The 17,150-nt window shown below is 42.0% G+C and overlaps 1 protein-coding gene across 1 annotated transcript in view; it reads right to left on the reverse strand.

Moving 5' to 3' along the window:
- Positions 1–358: 358 nt before the first annotated feature.
- ZFPM2 (zinc finger protein, FOG family member 2) overlaps positions 359–17,150 on the reverse strand; it is a 372,521-nt gene continuing 355,729 nt past the window's right edge. Inside the window, exons 6-8 of the mRNA XM_047088967.1 lie at positions 8,537–8,743; positions 5,994–6,218; positions 359–3,059 (exon numbers count right to left, since the gene is read on the reverse strand). Coding sequence (XP_046944923.1) covers positions 568–3,059; positions 5,994–6,218; positions 8,537–8,743 — 2,924 coding nt within the window. The 3' untranslated portion in view covers positions 359–567. The remainder of the gene's footprint in view (positions 3,060–5,993; positions 6,219–8,536; positions 8,744–17,150) is intronic.

Here is a 17,150-nt window from a genome sequence, read left to right on the forward strand (position 1 = left end):
AAGTGCAAACAGAGCCTGATTATCCAAGAATTGAAATCTTAAGGCGAACTTAATAGCATGTGTATTTAGAACATCGTTGCAAGTTATATTTTAGCATATACATATATCTGCAACAGCATATAAGAAGAAATCAAGATCCACAAGTGCTTTTGAAGCTATTTCTAAAATGCTTTTCGGTATTGTTCGTGACTATTTTCTTTAAAAGCTACTATACTGTGCAAACCATATGTGCTACACAATAACTATACAATAACATTACAAATGACTTTAATATAAAGTTTTTAAATAAAAAATAACATAACCACAGCTATGAATACTGCTGGTAAAATAAATTAATTTTTTTTTGAAAATGGCACCAATAATACACTTTACTAATGGACTGTAATGAAATTACACCTTAAGTCTTCAACTCAGCCTTATTGAATCATCTCCTGATTGCCCAGATGTAATTCAAACAGCTTTTGTGTTTTGTTTTTTGTTTTGTTTTGTTTCTGTTTTCTGGACTGGGTAGAACCACATACTAAACACTGGTACCAAAGGTGACTGGTGTTTATGTATGAAGTTATTTCATTTGACATGTTCCGCCGCATGTGATGAGCAATAAAACTTCTTGTGAGTTATAAAGTTTGAGAGGTTGTTGAACTGAATATCACACAGGCGGCAATATTTCCCGCTGGTGGGAGCCTGGGCGGAGCCATTCACACCTTTTGCTATACTAGACAACTGTTCCTCCGCGGAAGGAATCCCTGGGGAGACATTCTCATTTGTGGCTAACGGGTTCTCAGAGATCCAAGAGGGAGATTTGTGGCCGTCTTCATGCTGAGGATTCTGGGAAATGTTCTCTTGCTGTGGGTTGGCGGCAGGTCTCTCGTCTTGCTTCAGTCCACCATTGACTATTACCATGCCTCTGTTTTTGGGTAACAGCGGCAGGGGATCTTTCTTCGGCGGGGCGCACCCGTTGGAGGAAGCCTGGCCTTTAGGGGATTCATTTTCGGCATTTGTGCTCGGCTCCACGTCAGTGTTGTGGATGACAAGAGAACCAGAAATATAATCACTTGGCTTTATTCCATAATATGGAGAAAGCTGGTCAGCCCCTTTTGCCTTCTTTATTGCCCCGGGGTAAAGGCATTGGGGAAGAAACAAATGTTTGTTTTCTTCCTTTGTAGCAATGAGCTGAGCCGCTTCACTAAAGACTTTCAGGCCTTGCAGGGTTGCTAAGTGGGATGAAAACAAGTTTCCATTAGGGGAAGGCTGCTTCAGATTTCCGTTTTTCTCACATTTTATTATGCTTCTTTCATAGCTGACATCGGGGCTGTTTCTTTCGCTCTCTGGATTTGGAAATACTTTGCTGTCGAGTTGGCCCAGGTCGTTACGCTGATGTGCTGTGACTGGGCAGAAATTCTGCTTGTGGGCCAGGTAGTTCTCCACTTTATTGAAGCTGATCTTGCACACAGTGCACTCGTGGTAGTCCAGCAGCCTTTTGGGAGACGTGGTCGTCCGCTCAGACTGGGATAAACACTTTTTGCTGAGATCTATGGGCACGTCCATCTCGAGGCAGGAAACGCTGGAATGGGTAGTGTCACATTTGGAGACTGGAACACATTTGTTGATCGTCAGAGAAGTTTCCAAGTGCTTTGAGACAATTCCTGGGAAGATATCACATCTCGGGTGGTAGCACTCTCCTAGCCCTTCTGTGGGTTCTTGAGTGGAGGTACAGGGATTGCTGAGGTTGGCTACGTCAAGAAATCGCTGTTGGACCAGGGGAGGCCTTTGCTCCTGCTCAGGTAGGCACATCTCATACATCTTCCTTCGTTTGCGTGTGCGCATGGTTCTCTGCATGGCAGGCACTTTGTTGGAAGCGGACCTCTTCAGTGGAGGGTCGTGGCGTGTGGCACAGTAATACTGTTTGTGGACCATGTATGTTTCATGCCGGCTGAAGGTAATGTTGCAAGCTTCGCAGGTAGTCTTATTTGGGTCACTTTCCCCATCCACTAAGGGGACACTGGGATTTTTCACATCAACAGGTTTTCCATTAATTTTATCATCACTGCTGTTAGAGGTGGAGAGCTTCTTAGCTTGAGCGGAAAAGTCCTTGTCATGGCCCTTCCCATTTGGCCCAATTAAATCTAAAACAGTGGAAGAATTGAGGCAGGATGTTTGAAGAAGTGGGTTCTCGGGATCAGCAGAATGAGCAGCTGGGTTGAGAAGGTTTATGGAGGTTTGACCAGTGTTGGGGCTCACGGCCTCAGGCATCTTTTCTGAAACGCCAGGGAACTCTGGGGACTTGGCCATCTGCTGCCATCGGCTGCTGCAGTAATGTTTTTTGTGCACTAGATAATTATCCAAATTATTGAACGTTATGTTACACTCAAAACAAGTGGCCCCCTTGGGCATCAAAGGGCTGTAAATCACGGGAGGGTAGCTACTGCTTCCGTGCCTCAGTCGCCGATGTACCAGTTCAGACATCTTGGCTAAGATCTCTGAAGCTTGAGGGACCATTGTGATATCTTGGGGGAAAGCAAACTGAGACAGAAAAGGGCCCACAGGGAAAGAAGGCCCAACGTTAGGCTGAACCGGAGATGAGGCAAGTCTTGGACTGGAGGGCTCAGACTTGATTTTTGTGTAAGAAAAGCTTTGTTTATTTGCCGTAGGCTGTATCTCTGGTCTCTGGTTCGTGAGAAAGAGCTGAGTCTTTTTCTCACACTTGTCCAGCTCTGTGTCAGAGCTCGCGTCTTTAGTCTGCATCGCCTTTTGGCTCTGCGGGAGTTCGCTTCTGGTCAACATGTCTGTGGCTGGCTGTAAGCTGTCCTCGGTTCCACTTGGAGAGTGCTCCATATCACCTTCTCTGGGAAGTTTGCCTCCAGGGACATGGAGCTCCTGGTGCTGCAATAACTCCCTCTGAGTCTGGAAGCCGAAGTGGCAGTGATTGCATCGGAAGGCAGCTTGAGTGAGATGGGAGAACAGGTGTTGGTGAAAGCCGATCACGGAATCAGCGGTGTAGCTACAGACGGTGCATTTTAGACTAGCACCAGGGGGGAGGAATTCTTCCATTTTCACTCCTGGAGAGACATACAAAATAAGAACACTGAGAACCATGTGCACTGGTTTTCTAATGATATGAACCTTTACACTGCAGGAACGAATTGAAATCTTTCAGAATCTCATTTGCGATACTGTTTTTTTTTTTCTCGCGACGTCTTTTGTCAGGTTGGTCATCAGAGTAATAACACCTCATGGTTTCCAGAGCACAGCCAAGTATATTATCATATCCTGTGGGACAGCTTTCATTGTCTGCATTGTACAGGTCAGGGAACAAATTCAAGGAAGTCAAGGGAATTGATTATGGTACTAAAGCTATTCAATGATGGAGCCATGCCCAAACCTGAGATTTTGTAATTTCTAATCCAATAACCTTCTCATTACAACACTAGGCTCTGCACTAGGAAGAAGCAGGTAGACATCAGAGTTGATATCGATAAACTAGGTGAAAATCAAATAACTCCCAGTGCACCAGGTTAGGTATTTATTCAGAAGAATCCAAGTAGGAACAATTTTGCAAAGTAATCAATAGCCTCCTAATTTATCTTTGGTACAACTCTAGATTTTTATGCATGGATTTTGCTGAAAATGGTTTATCTCTATCCAGGGCTGATATTCAGCTGGTAGACACCAGTACCTTAATAAAGTCATTTAGGACTGACGTCCGTGTTGACCAATCACCACCTGTTTCTAGTCAGTTATAAAATATTTTGAATATCACCAATGATTGGTGAGTAAGCCTTACTGTGATATTGTGATTTATAAAGTCATGTGTGTCTGGTCATTCATATATATTATATTAGGTCTTTGACCAGGCTTCCTGGCTCACAGCTCCTTAAATCCTTGGAATTTTCCTGTGATGAGAGGAATAAAGGTATTTTTGTTATGTTAATGTAATGACTTTTGGAAAACCCTAGGTTAACTAAGGGTGAGGCTGGTTGCCAGGGGAACCAACCTTGCAATTGATGGGTTTGAACTTTTAGTTCCTCCCCTCCAGAGGGGAAGGAGGGGAGGGGAGAGGGCTGGAGATTGAGTTCAAGTGCCAGCAGTCAACGATTTCATCAGTCATGCCTAGGTAATGAAGCCTCCATAAAAACCCGAAAGGACTGGTTTCAGAGAGCTTCCCAGTTGGTTTGAGGAGAATGACAGGCTGGGAGATGGTACGGAAGCTCCTCACCCTTTCCGCAAACCTTGCTCTAGGCATCTCTTACATCTTACTGTTCCTAAGTCTTTACCTCTTATAATAAACTAGTAATCTTGTGAGTAAATGGATTTCCTGAGTTCTGTGAGCCAATCTAGCAAATTAATTGAACCCAAAGAGGGATCTTAGCAACCTCTGATTTGCAGCCAGTTGGTCGAAGCACAGGTAACAACCTGGGCTTTCAACTGGCATCTGAAGTTGGGGCAGGGGGTTGACCCCCCCTAATCTGTAGAATCTGACTCTGCTCCAGGTGATAGTGTCAGATTTGAGTTAAATCATAGGACACGCCTTTGGTATCTGGAGAATTGTTTGGTGGTTATGAGGAAAACGCACCCCCCCCCCCCCATGTATTGAATTCAGATCTGGACACTTTTCCTCACTAAGGTCAACTCTAGTTCCCATTTGTTGGCACACAGCCAAGTCAGGCATGGCTCGTGCCCTCTGCACTTTAGACTAAAATGAGAACTGCCTTTTCTATTTATTGGCTGAAAATATGGTAGAAGAAACCCAGTCGTATAGCAATAAAAGAGGACTTCTTACTCCTGTCTCCGTTTCTCCTTAACTGACCCAGTACTCATTTTTCTATTTAGCTGAAAGATCCCTCTATCTCTATTTTTGTTTTGTGAATGACTGACTATTCACCATCTGAGACAACTGACCTGTTTCTGCTTCCTCTGCTTTATCACCTACATAATGGTAGCTCATTTGTAGGAAGGGGAAGAGAATGACTAGAAAGGAAATTGCCTATTTTTATAGGTTCAAAGACAAAAGCTTGCACTGTACTACAGCATTGGAGCTAGGTTTTTTTTTTTTTTTTTTTAAACTCAGCACCTATTTCAGTTTTTTAATTATTCAACTCAAGCAAAAACGGTCAAGGAAGTCACCCAGAAGTACCTTATAAGTTTTATATTACAAAAGCTCAAGAACTCTGAAGGCTAAACCTTGGTTTGTCCTATTCAAAAATATTCCTAGAACTATCTAAAGTTAATATAATCCTGTACATTAGATTAACTTAATTTAAAAAAAAATACAGAATAAGAATACTCTGTGATGATGCCACCGATAATTGGGCATATAACTCCAAAAGAAAATGGGAATAGTTGCAACCTTTCTGTTAAGAGGGAGCTAAAACAAAACAAAAGAAAACAAAACAAACCTATTTGTTTTTTAGCTTAATTTTTCTTAAGGATTTTAAAAACATAGTGCTGAAAGTGGTTTTATGTCATAAAATTCGACGAAGCTGTTACGCAACCTCTAGAAGTCAAGAGCATTTTATGGATTCGTGTTTAAAAGTTAATTTCTCTCAAGTGTGACTGTAATTGGATCTATCAAAATAACAGTGTTACTTCAATTCAGCAAATACTTATTTGTATGTACCTACTATGTATTTCCTACCATGTGGGAAACAGTATGGTCAGTTTCCAAAGATCACTTGACACTTAAATCAATGAATATTAATGACAATACACAAAGGGTATTGAGACTATTTCGCAAATGATGCCGTTAACAAAATCTGGCCTGCAATCTGAATACACTAATTGTTAGGAAAGAATTCAGACCCAAATCCTTTGAGCAGAATATACCGATGACAAGTGACATAAGAGAACAATCAGCTGGTCTGTCAAGTTTGATTTTGATTTCACAGGCACAGTTAGGTGTAGAATTCTCTATGTTTGCATATATGAATGCACGTATATATGCAGAGAAGGATAAAGTCTTCTGGAGCGAAAGAAGAAACAAGGGAAGCACGTACCGCTGTGTGAATTCAGGTGCATTTCTAGGGCTCGGGCATTTGAAAAGCTCTTGGTGCACTGTGGGAAGGGGCACAGGCTGGAAACCTGAGGAGCACTGTCTTCATTTTCTTCTGATACTGGGGCGGCTTCTCTTTGCCTCCCACTGCAATAGTACATCAAATGGGCTTGCAGATTCCGCTCACTCCGATACCAGATGCCACAAGACTTGCAAGGAAATATATCCTCTGCAGGTGAAAACACAGGGACACATTAGCTGCTGCCCATTTGGAACCAACCACGGGTAAAGCGGCATTTAGTTCCATTTTTCCCAGAGACCGCTCTCAGGTTCTGAATTAGGCAATCAGACAGCGATGAGTGCAGTCCTGGGTGCTGTTCCGCAGTGCAGGACTAAGCTTTTAAAGAAATGTTACACCCAGTGCAATTTACCTTCCCACAGACTCTTCGGAAAGTGGTACCGTGGGAGACTCCCACGTTAAAAGCACAGGAGATTCATTTTAAATTGCTCATAATGTATTTATGGTTTAGAAAAATATGCATGTATAAAGAGCAATGTGAATGGGCTTATCTGACTAAAAGGCAAGGATCTAATCGCTGAACTAAAGTTAGCCTGATGCCAACTACTGACAGCATTTGTTCATTTAATAAATTAATTATAGAAAGCCGACTATAGGCTGGACTCTATGCTGAGCTGGGTGTAAAGCAAAACGAAACACCAAAAAGCCGTCATTAAGGATCTTACACTCTTCTGGGATGGATGAACAAGTGGTCAGATAATTATATTAGGCTGTAATGACCATTCTGCTGGAGGCATCTGAGGAGTGCTTTGGGTGAGGGACACTAGGTGGGTGAGGAAGGACAAGGTCAGAGAAGGATTCAGAGGGAAGATAATTAAAAAATAACCTTCACCCATTGGAGCCTCACAATAGTATAAGGTGCTCCTGGTGTCCCTGGTAACCAAACTCCTTTTGTCACAAGTTCAGTTTGGGTCTATGTTATTTCAGCTTCCTCGCTACCAGAATCCACGTAAAGATCCAGTAAGAGAAAATAACTACATTTACATAAAGGAGATCCGAAAATATTACCTGGGGTTGGGTGTACTGGATTCACTGTGTGGACGTAGGGTAATTCCAGATACACCTGAGAATTTCTTTCAAGGATACCGGGACAGTAAGAATGTAATTATTGTTGAATATGTATTTATTTTATATTTATTTAAAAAAATTTTTTTAATGTTTATTTATTTTTGAGAGAGAGCGCGAGAGTCATAGCATGAGCAGAGGAGGGGCAGAGAGAGAGGGAGACACAGAATCTGAAGCAGGCTCCAGCCCCCAGAGCCTGACGCGGGGCTCGAACCCATGAACCGTGAGATCGTGACCTGAGCTGAAGTCAGAAGCTTAACTGACTAAGCCACCCAGGTGCCCCTATTTATTTATTTTTTAAATATCAAGACATCATTACAATATCTGCATTTCTGCATCATTCAGAGTCTTAGGGATTTTCAGGTTTTCCAAACCTACTAGCTTTGGAATCTATTCTCTTAAGATGTGACTGCTATTCAGATTTTCTCACAGAACTAGAAGAAAGCAGAGCTGAGTCTAGAACTCAAACCCTGGACTATTGGACCACTGATTTTCTGTTATATAAAGTGTCACTTTGTATTCAAGGAATACAAACTCAGTTCACTAGTCTTTTTAACAAAATAATCACAAAGGCATATTTGCAAGAGCATATTTTTGAATTCTCCACATAAATTATTCTCAGTGTATATGTATTTTTCTTTATTTTTTATGTCTCTTTTTTTGTTGTTGTTGTATTAGCTGATGTCTTGATTTACTGAGGCTATATTTCCTCTTACTATATCTGATCAAAGTTTGGTTTCTCATTTTTTCCTTTTCTTCAAGTAAATTTTTTTAATGTGTATTTATTTTTGAGAGACAGAGAGAGGGAAAGAGAAAGAGAGAGAGAGTCAGAGTGTGAGCTGGGGAGGGGCAGAGACAGAGGGAGACACAGAATCTGAAACAGGCTCCAGGCTCTGAGTTGTCACCACAGAGCACAACGTGGGGCTTGAATCCACGAACTGTGAGATCATGACCTGAGCTGACGTTGGACCCTTAACCAACTGAGCCACCCAGATGCCCCATTATTTTTTTTCTTTTTCTAAAAAGTTTTTAACTCTATGGCTCCTAAAGCATAACTATATTATTCTATTAAAGAAGCATCCATGAAAGCTCTTCAATTTCTCATAACTAAGTAGCCTTAAATGTTGTTCAGCTAGTTCAGAAAGTCAGTTTTTGTGTGACATTTGAGAATCCAACCTGAAATGAATGAATAGAAGTGTTCTTTTCATACTCTCATGAGAAGTGACCACACACACACACACACACACACGCGCGCAAAGTTAGAGAAGAGATAAAATGAAATCACAACACTGGAGAAAAAAGTCTGTCCCTGGTTGCCTGTCAGTAGACATTTTTTTTTTGTCCCATAAATACCCATCACCACTACAAAGCTATTGTACTGGGCTATTGCACTCAGCACTTACTATTGACAATAGCTGTAGGCAAAATAGAAGCCATGGCAGCTTGCTGAGGAAGCAGCTGAATTGAGTCCAGCAGGCGTGCAGGGTACATCCCTTCTGCAAGAGTCATCTGACTGGCAGCTTGTAGCCTTGAGTCAAAATCCACCACAAAGGCAATTAGCTCTTCACCCTCAGAGATGGCCTTCGTGGTTGTGCACCAAAGCTGACCCCCTATTAAGAAGAGAAAAGAAAGAGAAAGATAGAATTGACGCAGAATGCTCGAGCCCGCCGCACACTAGATTGATGTCAATAGCATCTTCTCATGTTTTTCACATCCCTTTCTATGGGGGGTGGAGTGTCCGATGGAGACAATAGCTGTGCTCCTCTGCCCTCCTATGTGGAAAATTGTATTCCTTGCATTTCATGAACTGTTCAGTGACTGACAGTAGGACAGGACTAAGAGCCAAGAACAGACATAATCTGTAGAGAGTTTTGTGAACCGTTTGCCTTCTGGGGCTTGCCTTAATCATTAACCGTGCTATTACATGGTCTCACGCTTATGAGGAGGCATGGTGGGGATCCAACCACAGAAATTTATTTCAGGTGAGCCTTTGAAGTCCCTCTTTTTGTACCTTATGGAAGTCAGAAGTTATTTCTTTCTCTCTCCCTCCCTCCCTCTCTCTTCCCAAAATACCGAAATGCCTAAAACTGTAAAAAAAAAGAGTAAACAAAAGCTCCTAAAATCTAGAAAGTTAAAACGACATTCCAGCTAGTTTTACTCTCTGTATGTCTGCTGCCATTTTTTTTTTTTTTTGGCTTAGTGATCTTTACTTATATAATATTCCTTATAATGCGGCTTCTTTATCTCCGTTTACCCTGATTGAACTTCCTGAAAAGGAGATATGCCAAAGATCCTTTTCAAAAGGCTTATTTAAATAAAGATTTGTTTAAATGAAAAGAACCCTTTCTTCAAATACTAAGATATACTCTGGCTCCACACTTCAAATGATCACGTGTGGTGCATTAAAAAGAAAATTAACTATGCAAGTACATCTTCTAATGTATTGCAATGCGATAGTGTATGCTCATTTATTTAACATGTTTAGACAGGCAAAGCACTTATATTTTGTTATCTACACTCTCAGGCCTAGATACGTATCCTCCACAGTTATGCCTGAAATAATGTGGCATACTTGATATGTTATAAAGCTTTTTTTCTCATTGTGTATATATTGCAAAGCTATATATTGTACTCATTAAGCAAGCAAAAATTGTACCCATTCTGATAAGTAATATTGCTCTGTTTATCTTTCAGCATAACTGTGTCTTCAACGGCACTTCATTTTTTCCATCCTTAAATAGATCATAGTTTTTAAACAACTTGTGGTAAAATCTGCTGGAAAAGATAACAACAGCATACGATATGGCCGAGTTACACAGAAGAAATCGGGACACTTCCAGAGAAACCTTGGACAGTTAATTACACGGGCTGATTACGTTTTAAAGGTTGAGTAAGCAGCACCGTCCACGACAGTAGATGTTTGTGGAAAAATAAAGCCCAGATTACACACCTTGAATTTGTGTGAAAGTCGCAAAAGGAAACACAAATAGACTCAAGGTGAAAAATATACCCAAAGGGCAGAAAACAACTGAACTTTTTTTCACTGACTCTAACGGATCTGAAAGCACCCAAGTTTACCCAAGTTGCAAAACAGAATCACTTTGGCACTGACTTATTTATTTACCAATAACAGAAGCTGAACCACCTCATTGTGGCAACCGTGGAGCACTGAAAAGGGCTAAGTGGTGGTGTTTCTGCCGGTGCCCATTCTTCCCCCTTGGAAGCTTTGGGCATTCAGCTGCTAAGCCTTCTCTGATGTGCGTACAGATCCAAACTACTTACAGCTATAGACAAGGTAATCATTTGCACCTTATCTTTCCTCTGGGGTGTAGTTTATTAAGTGAGTCTTTGTAGTAGAGAGGTGGGGTGGGCAGAGCAAGTCACGGCAATTCGGGTTTATTTCAAAGCCTGCTCTTTTGGAGTCGCTGGGTTTCAGTGACGAACTGAATCACTGAAGTTCAGCGGTGAATTTACATGATGGGTGATATTTTACCCCTTTTCACAAATTTGTACTTTTGGTAAATCCAGCCAGGGGTATCTTTCAAAAAGGAAAAGTTTGGACTCAGGTTTCCAGGAGAAATTGAGATGTTTAGAGAAAGTACCACTCATAACTAATCTCTATCCCAGCAGTGAGTCATGCAGCAGGACAGCTCAGAATACTTGTGCTCAAACTTTGAACCAGAAAGATCCTATAAGTAAACAAAATAAGATTCAGGACTATTAAGTGCAATCAAAAGTAAGCAAAAATGATTTTCTACATTATTAGACAGCCCAGCAATTGTAATATTTATGTTTTCTGACATACTGAATGTTTCATATTTCATTATCTTTTTTTTTTTTTTTAATTTTTTTTTTCAACGTTTATTTATTTTTGGGACAGAGAGAGACACAGCATGAACGGGGGAGGGGCAGAGAGAGAGGGAGACACAGAATCGGAAGCAGCCTCCAGGCTCCGAGCCATCAGCCCAGAGCCCGACGAGGGGCTCGAACTCACGGACCGCGAGATCGTGACCTGGCTGAAGTCGGACGCTTAACCGACTGCGCCACCCAGGCGCCCCACATATTTCATTATCTTAATCATTAAAAATTTTTTAGAAATGTTTATTTATTTTTGAGAGAGAGGGAGAGAAAGAGAGAGAGAGACAGACAGACAGAGCATGAGTGGGGGAGGGGCAGAGAGACAGGGAGACACAGAGTCGGAAGCAGGCTCCAGGCTCTGAGCTGTCAGCATAGAGCCCAATGCGGGGCTGGAACCCACAAACCACGAGATCATGACCTGAGCCGAAGTCGGACACTCAACCAGCTGAGCCACCCAGGTGCCCCTGTCATCTTTATCATTTTACCTCAGTTTATGGTTTAGTCGGGGCATACCCTTGAGAAAGGCCGGATCAGACTGAAAATGCACTGTGTAGACTTGATGAGAAAGTCTCCGTTGTGTTAGGATTTAATCTTTCCCATCATTCATTCATCAGCTATTCATTGAACTCTCTGCTGTGTGCCAGGCTGGGCACCCTGCCTTCACAAACAACTAAGAATGTACATACATAGGCAGATGAACGAGAATACCACGTGGTGGGTGCCATCCCCTAATGCTAAAGAAAACGCGAGAGTGAATGATGGACACTTCTTGGTGGAGTCAGGCAACTCATCCAGGGGGACTTTTATTGACTCATAAAGAATAAAGGTAAAATACCAGAAGTGTGTGTAGGGGACCCGGCAGGGAAATCATTACTGGCAGAGGAAGGAACATACGTGCAGGTGCAGGATGATGGAAGAGCCTGACTGGTCCTGGTAATGGTCAGAGGCCACCTTGCTGGAGCTTGGGGTCTGAGGGAGAGAGGTTGGTTACAGGCAAGGGTGTGACTGCACCAGCCTGTATGGGATCATAGAGCACAATATCCAATTGTCAGGAATTTTGCGTGCTAGTGGCTATCACCCTGGTGAGTTGAAATCTGCCACGGTGAAAGTTGTAGCATTTGCCACTGGAATTAGCAGACGTTATCGTCAGGGCTTCCTCCCCTCAAAAAGTTTAGAGTAGGTCCAGGGGGCTTGGAAAGTAAGATCAAGGCGGCTGTGTCTGGCTCATCATGGTGGGAAGATGTGGCATACACTTGTTTGAGTGAATAAATGAACAAATTCTCGGCAGGGGCTTTTCTCCCCCAGAATAAAGATCTCAGGGTAATGAGGACAGTCAACGGGGCTAGGGGCAGGACATGTTGCCACGAGGGCCATTTGGAGACTGTTGTGCTAGTTCAATTGTGAGACATGTAAATTGTGAGGGAGAGAAGGGCCAGGTTCAAGACAGAGAACTGGGCTGATCTCCTCAGATGAGTAAAAGAAAGGAGGCTATTGAAAATAACTGGAAGGTTCTGGTCTGGGAAACCAGAGGCGGGGGTGCCATTAATGAGACAGTAAAACTGGTGTATTAACAGTGGTATTATACAGACAACAAGAAGACAATTGTACTAATTAGGAGCACTTTCTTTGGGCCCAATAGGCTAAGTGGTTTATGTATTTCATCTATTTTAATCCCATCAATTATTCTGTGAGGTGGGTGATATTTTCCTTGTTTTAGAGTTGAGAAAATTGAAGCTTGGAGAGGTTAACGAACTTGCCCAAAGCTATATGCATAGCCAGTGCGGAATCATGGTTTAGACTTCCGTCTGTCCGACTCCAAACACGCATGTGTGTGCTTGTCGTATGTATGTGCATGCACAGAAATAATGAATTCTGCTTTGAAAATGTAAAGTCTGAAGTCCCTGAGGGGGACTTCAGCATGAATGTATTGAGGAGGCAGTTGGAATTTGGACAAGACATAAGGCTGGAGGAAAAAAAAAAATTTTTTTTGGAAGTCACCAGCACGTTCTAAATGACTGTGGATACTCTTTGCCTTGATGTGGTAATGCAGGAAGACTATAGAGTTTAAAAAAAGGAGCAGATTGAAATTTGGGAAGTCTCAACAATTAAGATGTGGGTGGAGGGCAGGGACCATTTAAAAATATAGAGAACATCTATTTGGAAAAGTTATAGGGGGACCAAGAAATGGCACCACAAAAATCAAGGGTTGGCTCTTTGAAGCTGTTTGGCTGAGTTTTTTAGATGGTGAATTTAGAGTATTCAACTTGAGGGAGTCATTTATAGGGAGAGAGAAATGTCGAGTATTGTAACATGGTTTCAATTACAGATTCTAATAAAACATTCTAAGGGGCACCTGCGTGGCTCAGTCAGTTCAGATAATGATCTCACGGTTCGTGGGTTCAAGCCCCGTGTTGGGCTCTGTGCTGACAGCTCAGAGCCTGGAGCCTGTTTTGGATTCTGTGTCTCCCTCTCTCTCTGTCCCTCCCCTGCTCACGCTCTGTCTCTGTCTCTCTCTCTCAAAAATAAATGAACATTAAAAAAGTTAAAAAAAAAACCATTCTAAGTGTGATTGCTAGTGGGGGATGTAATCCCATCTGCAGGAGGACGGACAATGGAACCAGACTGCCAGCATACAAATTTTGGCTTGTGATTTGAACTTGCCACCTAAGCACTGTGGAGATCAGTTTCCCCATCCTTGGAAATGGGAATACTGATAATAATACTGAATTCATAGTGCTATTATGAGGATAAAATAAGTTAATACATGTGAAAGCTTAAGAATATGACCCGATAGATAAGTACTATATAATTGTTAACGAGTATCACTTTGGTTTGATTTGGTTGAGACTGTTATTCTAATTTCTCACTGTCCTGCTACATCCAAGAAATGAAATCTCACCAGAAAAAAAAAAAAAAAGAAAAGTCTATGGATTCAATGGGCAAATGTATCTATGCTTTGCTGGAGCGCGCTAACCCATTTTGGAAAAGACTAAGGCTGCGTCATCTATTCGTGGACCACAGACTGTATCTTGACCAGTTAGAAACAGAAATAGTTTCTAGCACTGACAATGGGCTGAGGAGGCAGGAGAACCAGTTTCCTACCCACCGGTTTTTGGAGCTTGGGTAGATATTGCCAACTCTAATTTAGCATTGAATAGAAGGCAGTAGCATTTATTCGTTGATTAAGGAGAAAGCTGAGTGCATGCAAATGATACATCAGGTTGATATTTAGCTATTTTGGTGTCTTCATCCTACCGACCTCGTTATCAATGGAAACAAACCAGAGAATGTTACGTTTGGCTTTAAAATGAGAACACCACTATCAAGAAACAAAAACCAAACCCAGAAAATAACAAGTACTGGCAAGGTTGTGGAGAAATTGGAACCCTTGTCCACATCTGGTGAGAATGTAAAATGGTATAGCCACTGTGGACAACAGTATGGCAGTTCATTAAAAATTAAAAATAGAGGGGCGCCTGGGTGGCTCAGTCGGTTAAGCGGCCGACTTCGGCTCAGGTCACGATCTCGCGGTCCGTGAGTTCGAGCCCCGCGTCGGGCTCTGTGCTGACCGCTCAGAGCCTGGAGCCTGTTTCGGATTCTGTGTCTCCCTCTCTCTGACCCTCCCCCGTTCATGCTCTGTCTGTCTCTGTCTCAAAAATAAATAAACGTTAAAAAAATTTTAAAAAAGTTTAAAAATAGAATTACTTTACGATCCAGCAACTCCATTTCTGGGTATATACTCAAAAGAATTGAAAACAGGGTCTCCAAGAGATATTTGCACACCCATGTTCATAGCAGCATGATGAAAAAATAGCTAAAGCATGGAAGTAACCCAAGCATCCACTGACAGATGAATGGATAAGCAAACTGTGGTATATATATATATACAATGGAATATTCGGCTTTAAAAAGGAAGGAAATTAAAAAAAAATAAAAAGGAAGGACATTCTGACATAAGCTAAAACATGGAAGAAATTTGAGGGCATTATACTAAGTGAAATAAATTAGTCACAAAAAGACAAAAATCTTGCACGATTCCATGTACAATAAGGTACTTAAGGTATTGAGAATCACCGAGACAGAAAGTGGGCTAGTGGTTGTCAGGAGCTGCAGGAGGAGAAAATGGAGAGTTATTGTTCGATGGATATACAGCTTCAGTTTTGCAAAATGAAAAGGGTTCTGGAGATGGGCCATGTTGATGGTTGCGTGACAATGCGAATGTATTTAATGCCATGGAATTGTACACTTAAAAATGGTTACGATAGATTTAATGTCATATGTACTGTATCACAATCAAAATCATTGGGAAAAAATGAGAGCACCGTTTTTTTCGGTAAAAGCCACCACAATGAACCTCCGATATTTGCAGAAGTTTGTTTTAGCCACAGCTAAAGATAATATCTAATTTTTATAAAGTGCTTTCCACATAGGATGGCTTTTGAACTTCTTTTTAGAGACAGAGCTTGGGAGGAAAGGGTCAGAGGAAGAGAGAGAGAATCTTAAGCAGGCTCCACACTCAGCTGGCTCAGCCCAACACGGGGCTCAATCTCATGACCCTGGGATCATGACCTGAGCCAAGATCAAGAGTCAGATGCTTAACCAACTAAGCCACCCAGGCACCCCTCATATGAGATGGCTTAAAACGACAAAATAAGGTCTTCTCCCTTCTCAGTTTTCCTAGCAAAGCTACTTTAACAAAGAAAGCATCTTGAAAGCTCAGTCCCTAGAGGAATGAGGTTGCTAAGATGGGAGTTGGTCATATTTGGCCACATTAACTGTTTTCATTTGGATGAATTCTGGATATCGTGTGGGTTTGAAAATTGTGAGTGATGTAGCTCCTGATGATTTTGTTGATTTGGATTTCTGCTTGTGTTTTGAGTACCAGTGGAGTGTTCCTGTCAACTCTCTATGGATATGGAATTTAAGGAATCTAAACAGATGTTTTTTGTGGTTTTCATAGGCAGTAGTATGTTTAATGCCCCCAGATTTAAACCCAGCTATTTTTTAAAATGTTATTTATTTTTGAGACAGAGCGAGAGCGAGAGAGAGAGACAGAGCAAGCACAAGTCAGGGAGAGGCACAGGGAGAGAAGGAGACACAGAACCTGAAGCAGGCTCCAGGCTCTGAGCTGTCAGCACAGAGCCCAGCATGGGGCTCAAAGCCACGAACTGAGAGATCATGACCTGAGCCTGTGTCAGAGGCTTAGCCAAACGAGTCACCCAGGCATCCCCGAACCCAGCAAATTTTTAATACGCAAACCCAAACTAGCAGTATATTGATCTGAAAACAAACAGAATTATGTAAGGGGATGGGGTGCATATGTGGTAATATCATATATGCTTAGGTGATAAAGCTCTTACAACTTCCTTTGCACAGCCCTCAAGAGCACACGATCTCGGTGTAAGGGATTACATGTTAATAATGAAGCATAGGTGGCACCCAAAGTCACTGAAAATGTATTTGTCCTCAGGGCACAGATGGACTAGAAACAGCACTTGACTGGTCAGTGGGTAAGAAGCTTCAGTTCCAATCCTGACTTGACTGTCAGTTACTGAGTGTTGGAGAACTGCTTTACCCATCTCATATAAAATGACAGCCTTAGGCCAGATATCCTGTAGATTATTATCATCAGGTTGTAAGCAACTTTTTAAGCTTCTATGACCAATGTGCCAACAATAGTAATAATCACACATTTATCCAGCGGTTTCTCGTGCTACGTACCGGCACTGTGCTAAGCACTTCGCATGCATCGTCTTAATTTCTCCCAAGAAAGCTGTAAGGTGGCTTTTATTTATTCCCATTTTACTGAGGTATCACAAGTCTGGAGGTGTAGGTAAGGTGTAGAGGGGAACTGGAGGAAGGGAGTGAGGTGTGGGAGATGGGATTTAGACAAGGCAGCTGGGCTCTAGATGTTGCACAGAAAAACCAGGTGTCCCAGTGAAATCAAAGTGACCTCTGATGTTCACTAACTACACTGTGCCTTACACTCAGTTTTTGAGTAATTAGCACAGTGATCTCTCTGAATCAGAAATAAGATGGTTTGCTTTATGAAACAGGGTCAAGAAGATTACACTGTGCTGAGATCTAGCTGTTAAGTGCATAGCTACAATGTGGAGCATAATGTCCATATTTGTCATGTGGAAATAACTCCAGGTTACC

Source organism: Lynx rufus, unplaced genomic scaffold (genome assembly GCF_022079265.1).
Source record: "Lynx rufus isolate CCGP_SWC_20201006 ecotype Redwood Valley unplaced genomic scaffold, mLynRuf1.p SCAF_26, whole genome shotgun sequence".
Classification (NCBI taxonomy): domain Eukaryota; kingdom Metazoa; phylum Chordata; class Mammalia; order Carnivora; family Felidae; genus Lynx; species Lynx rufus.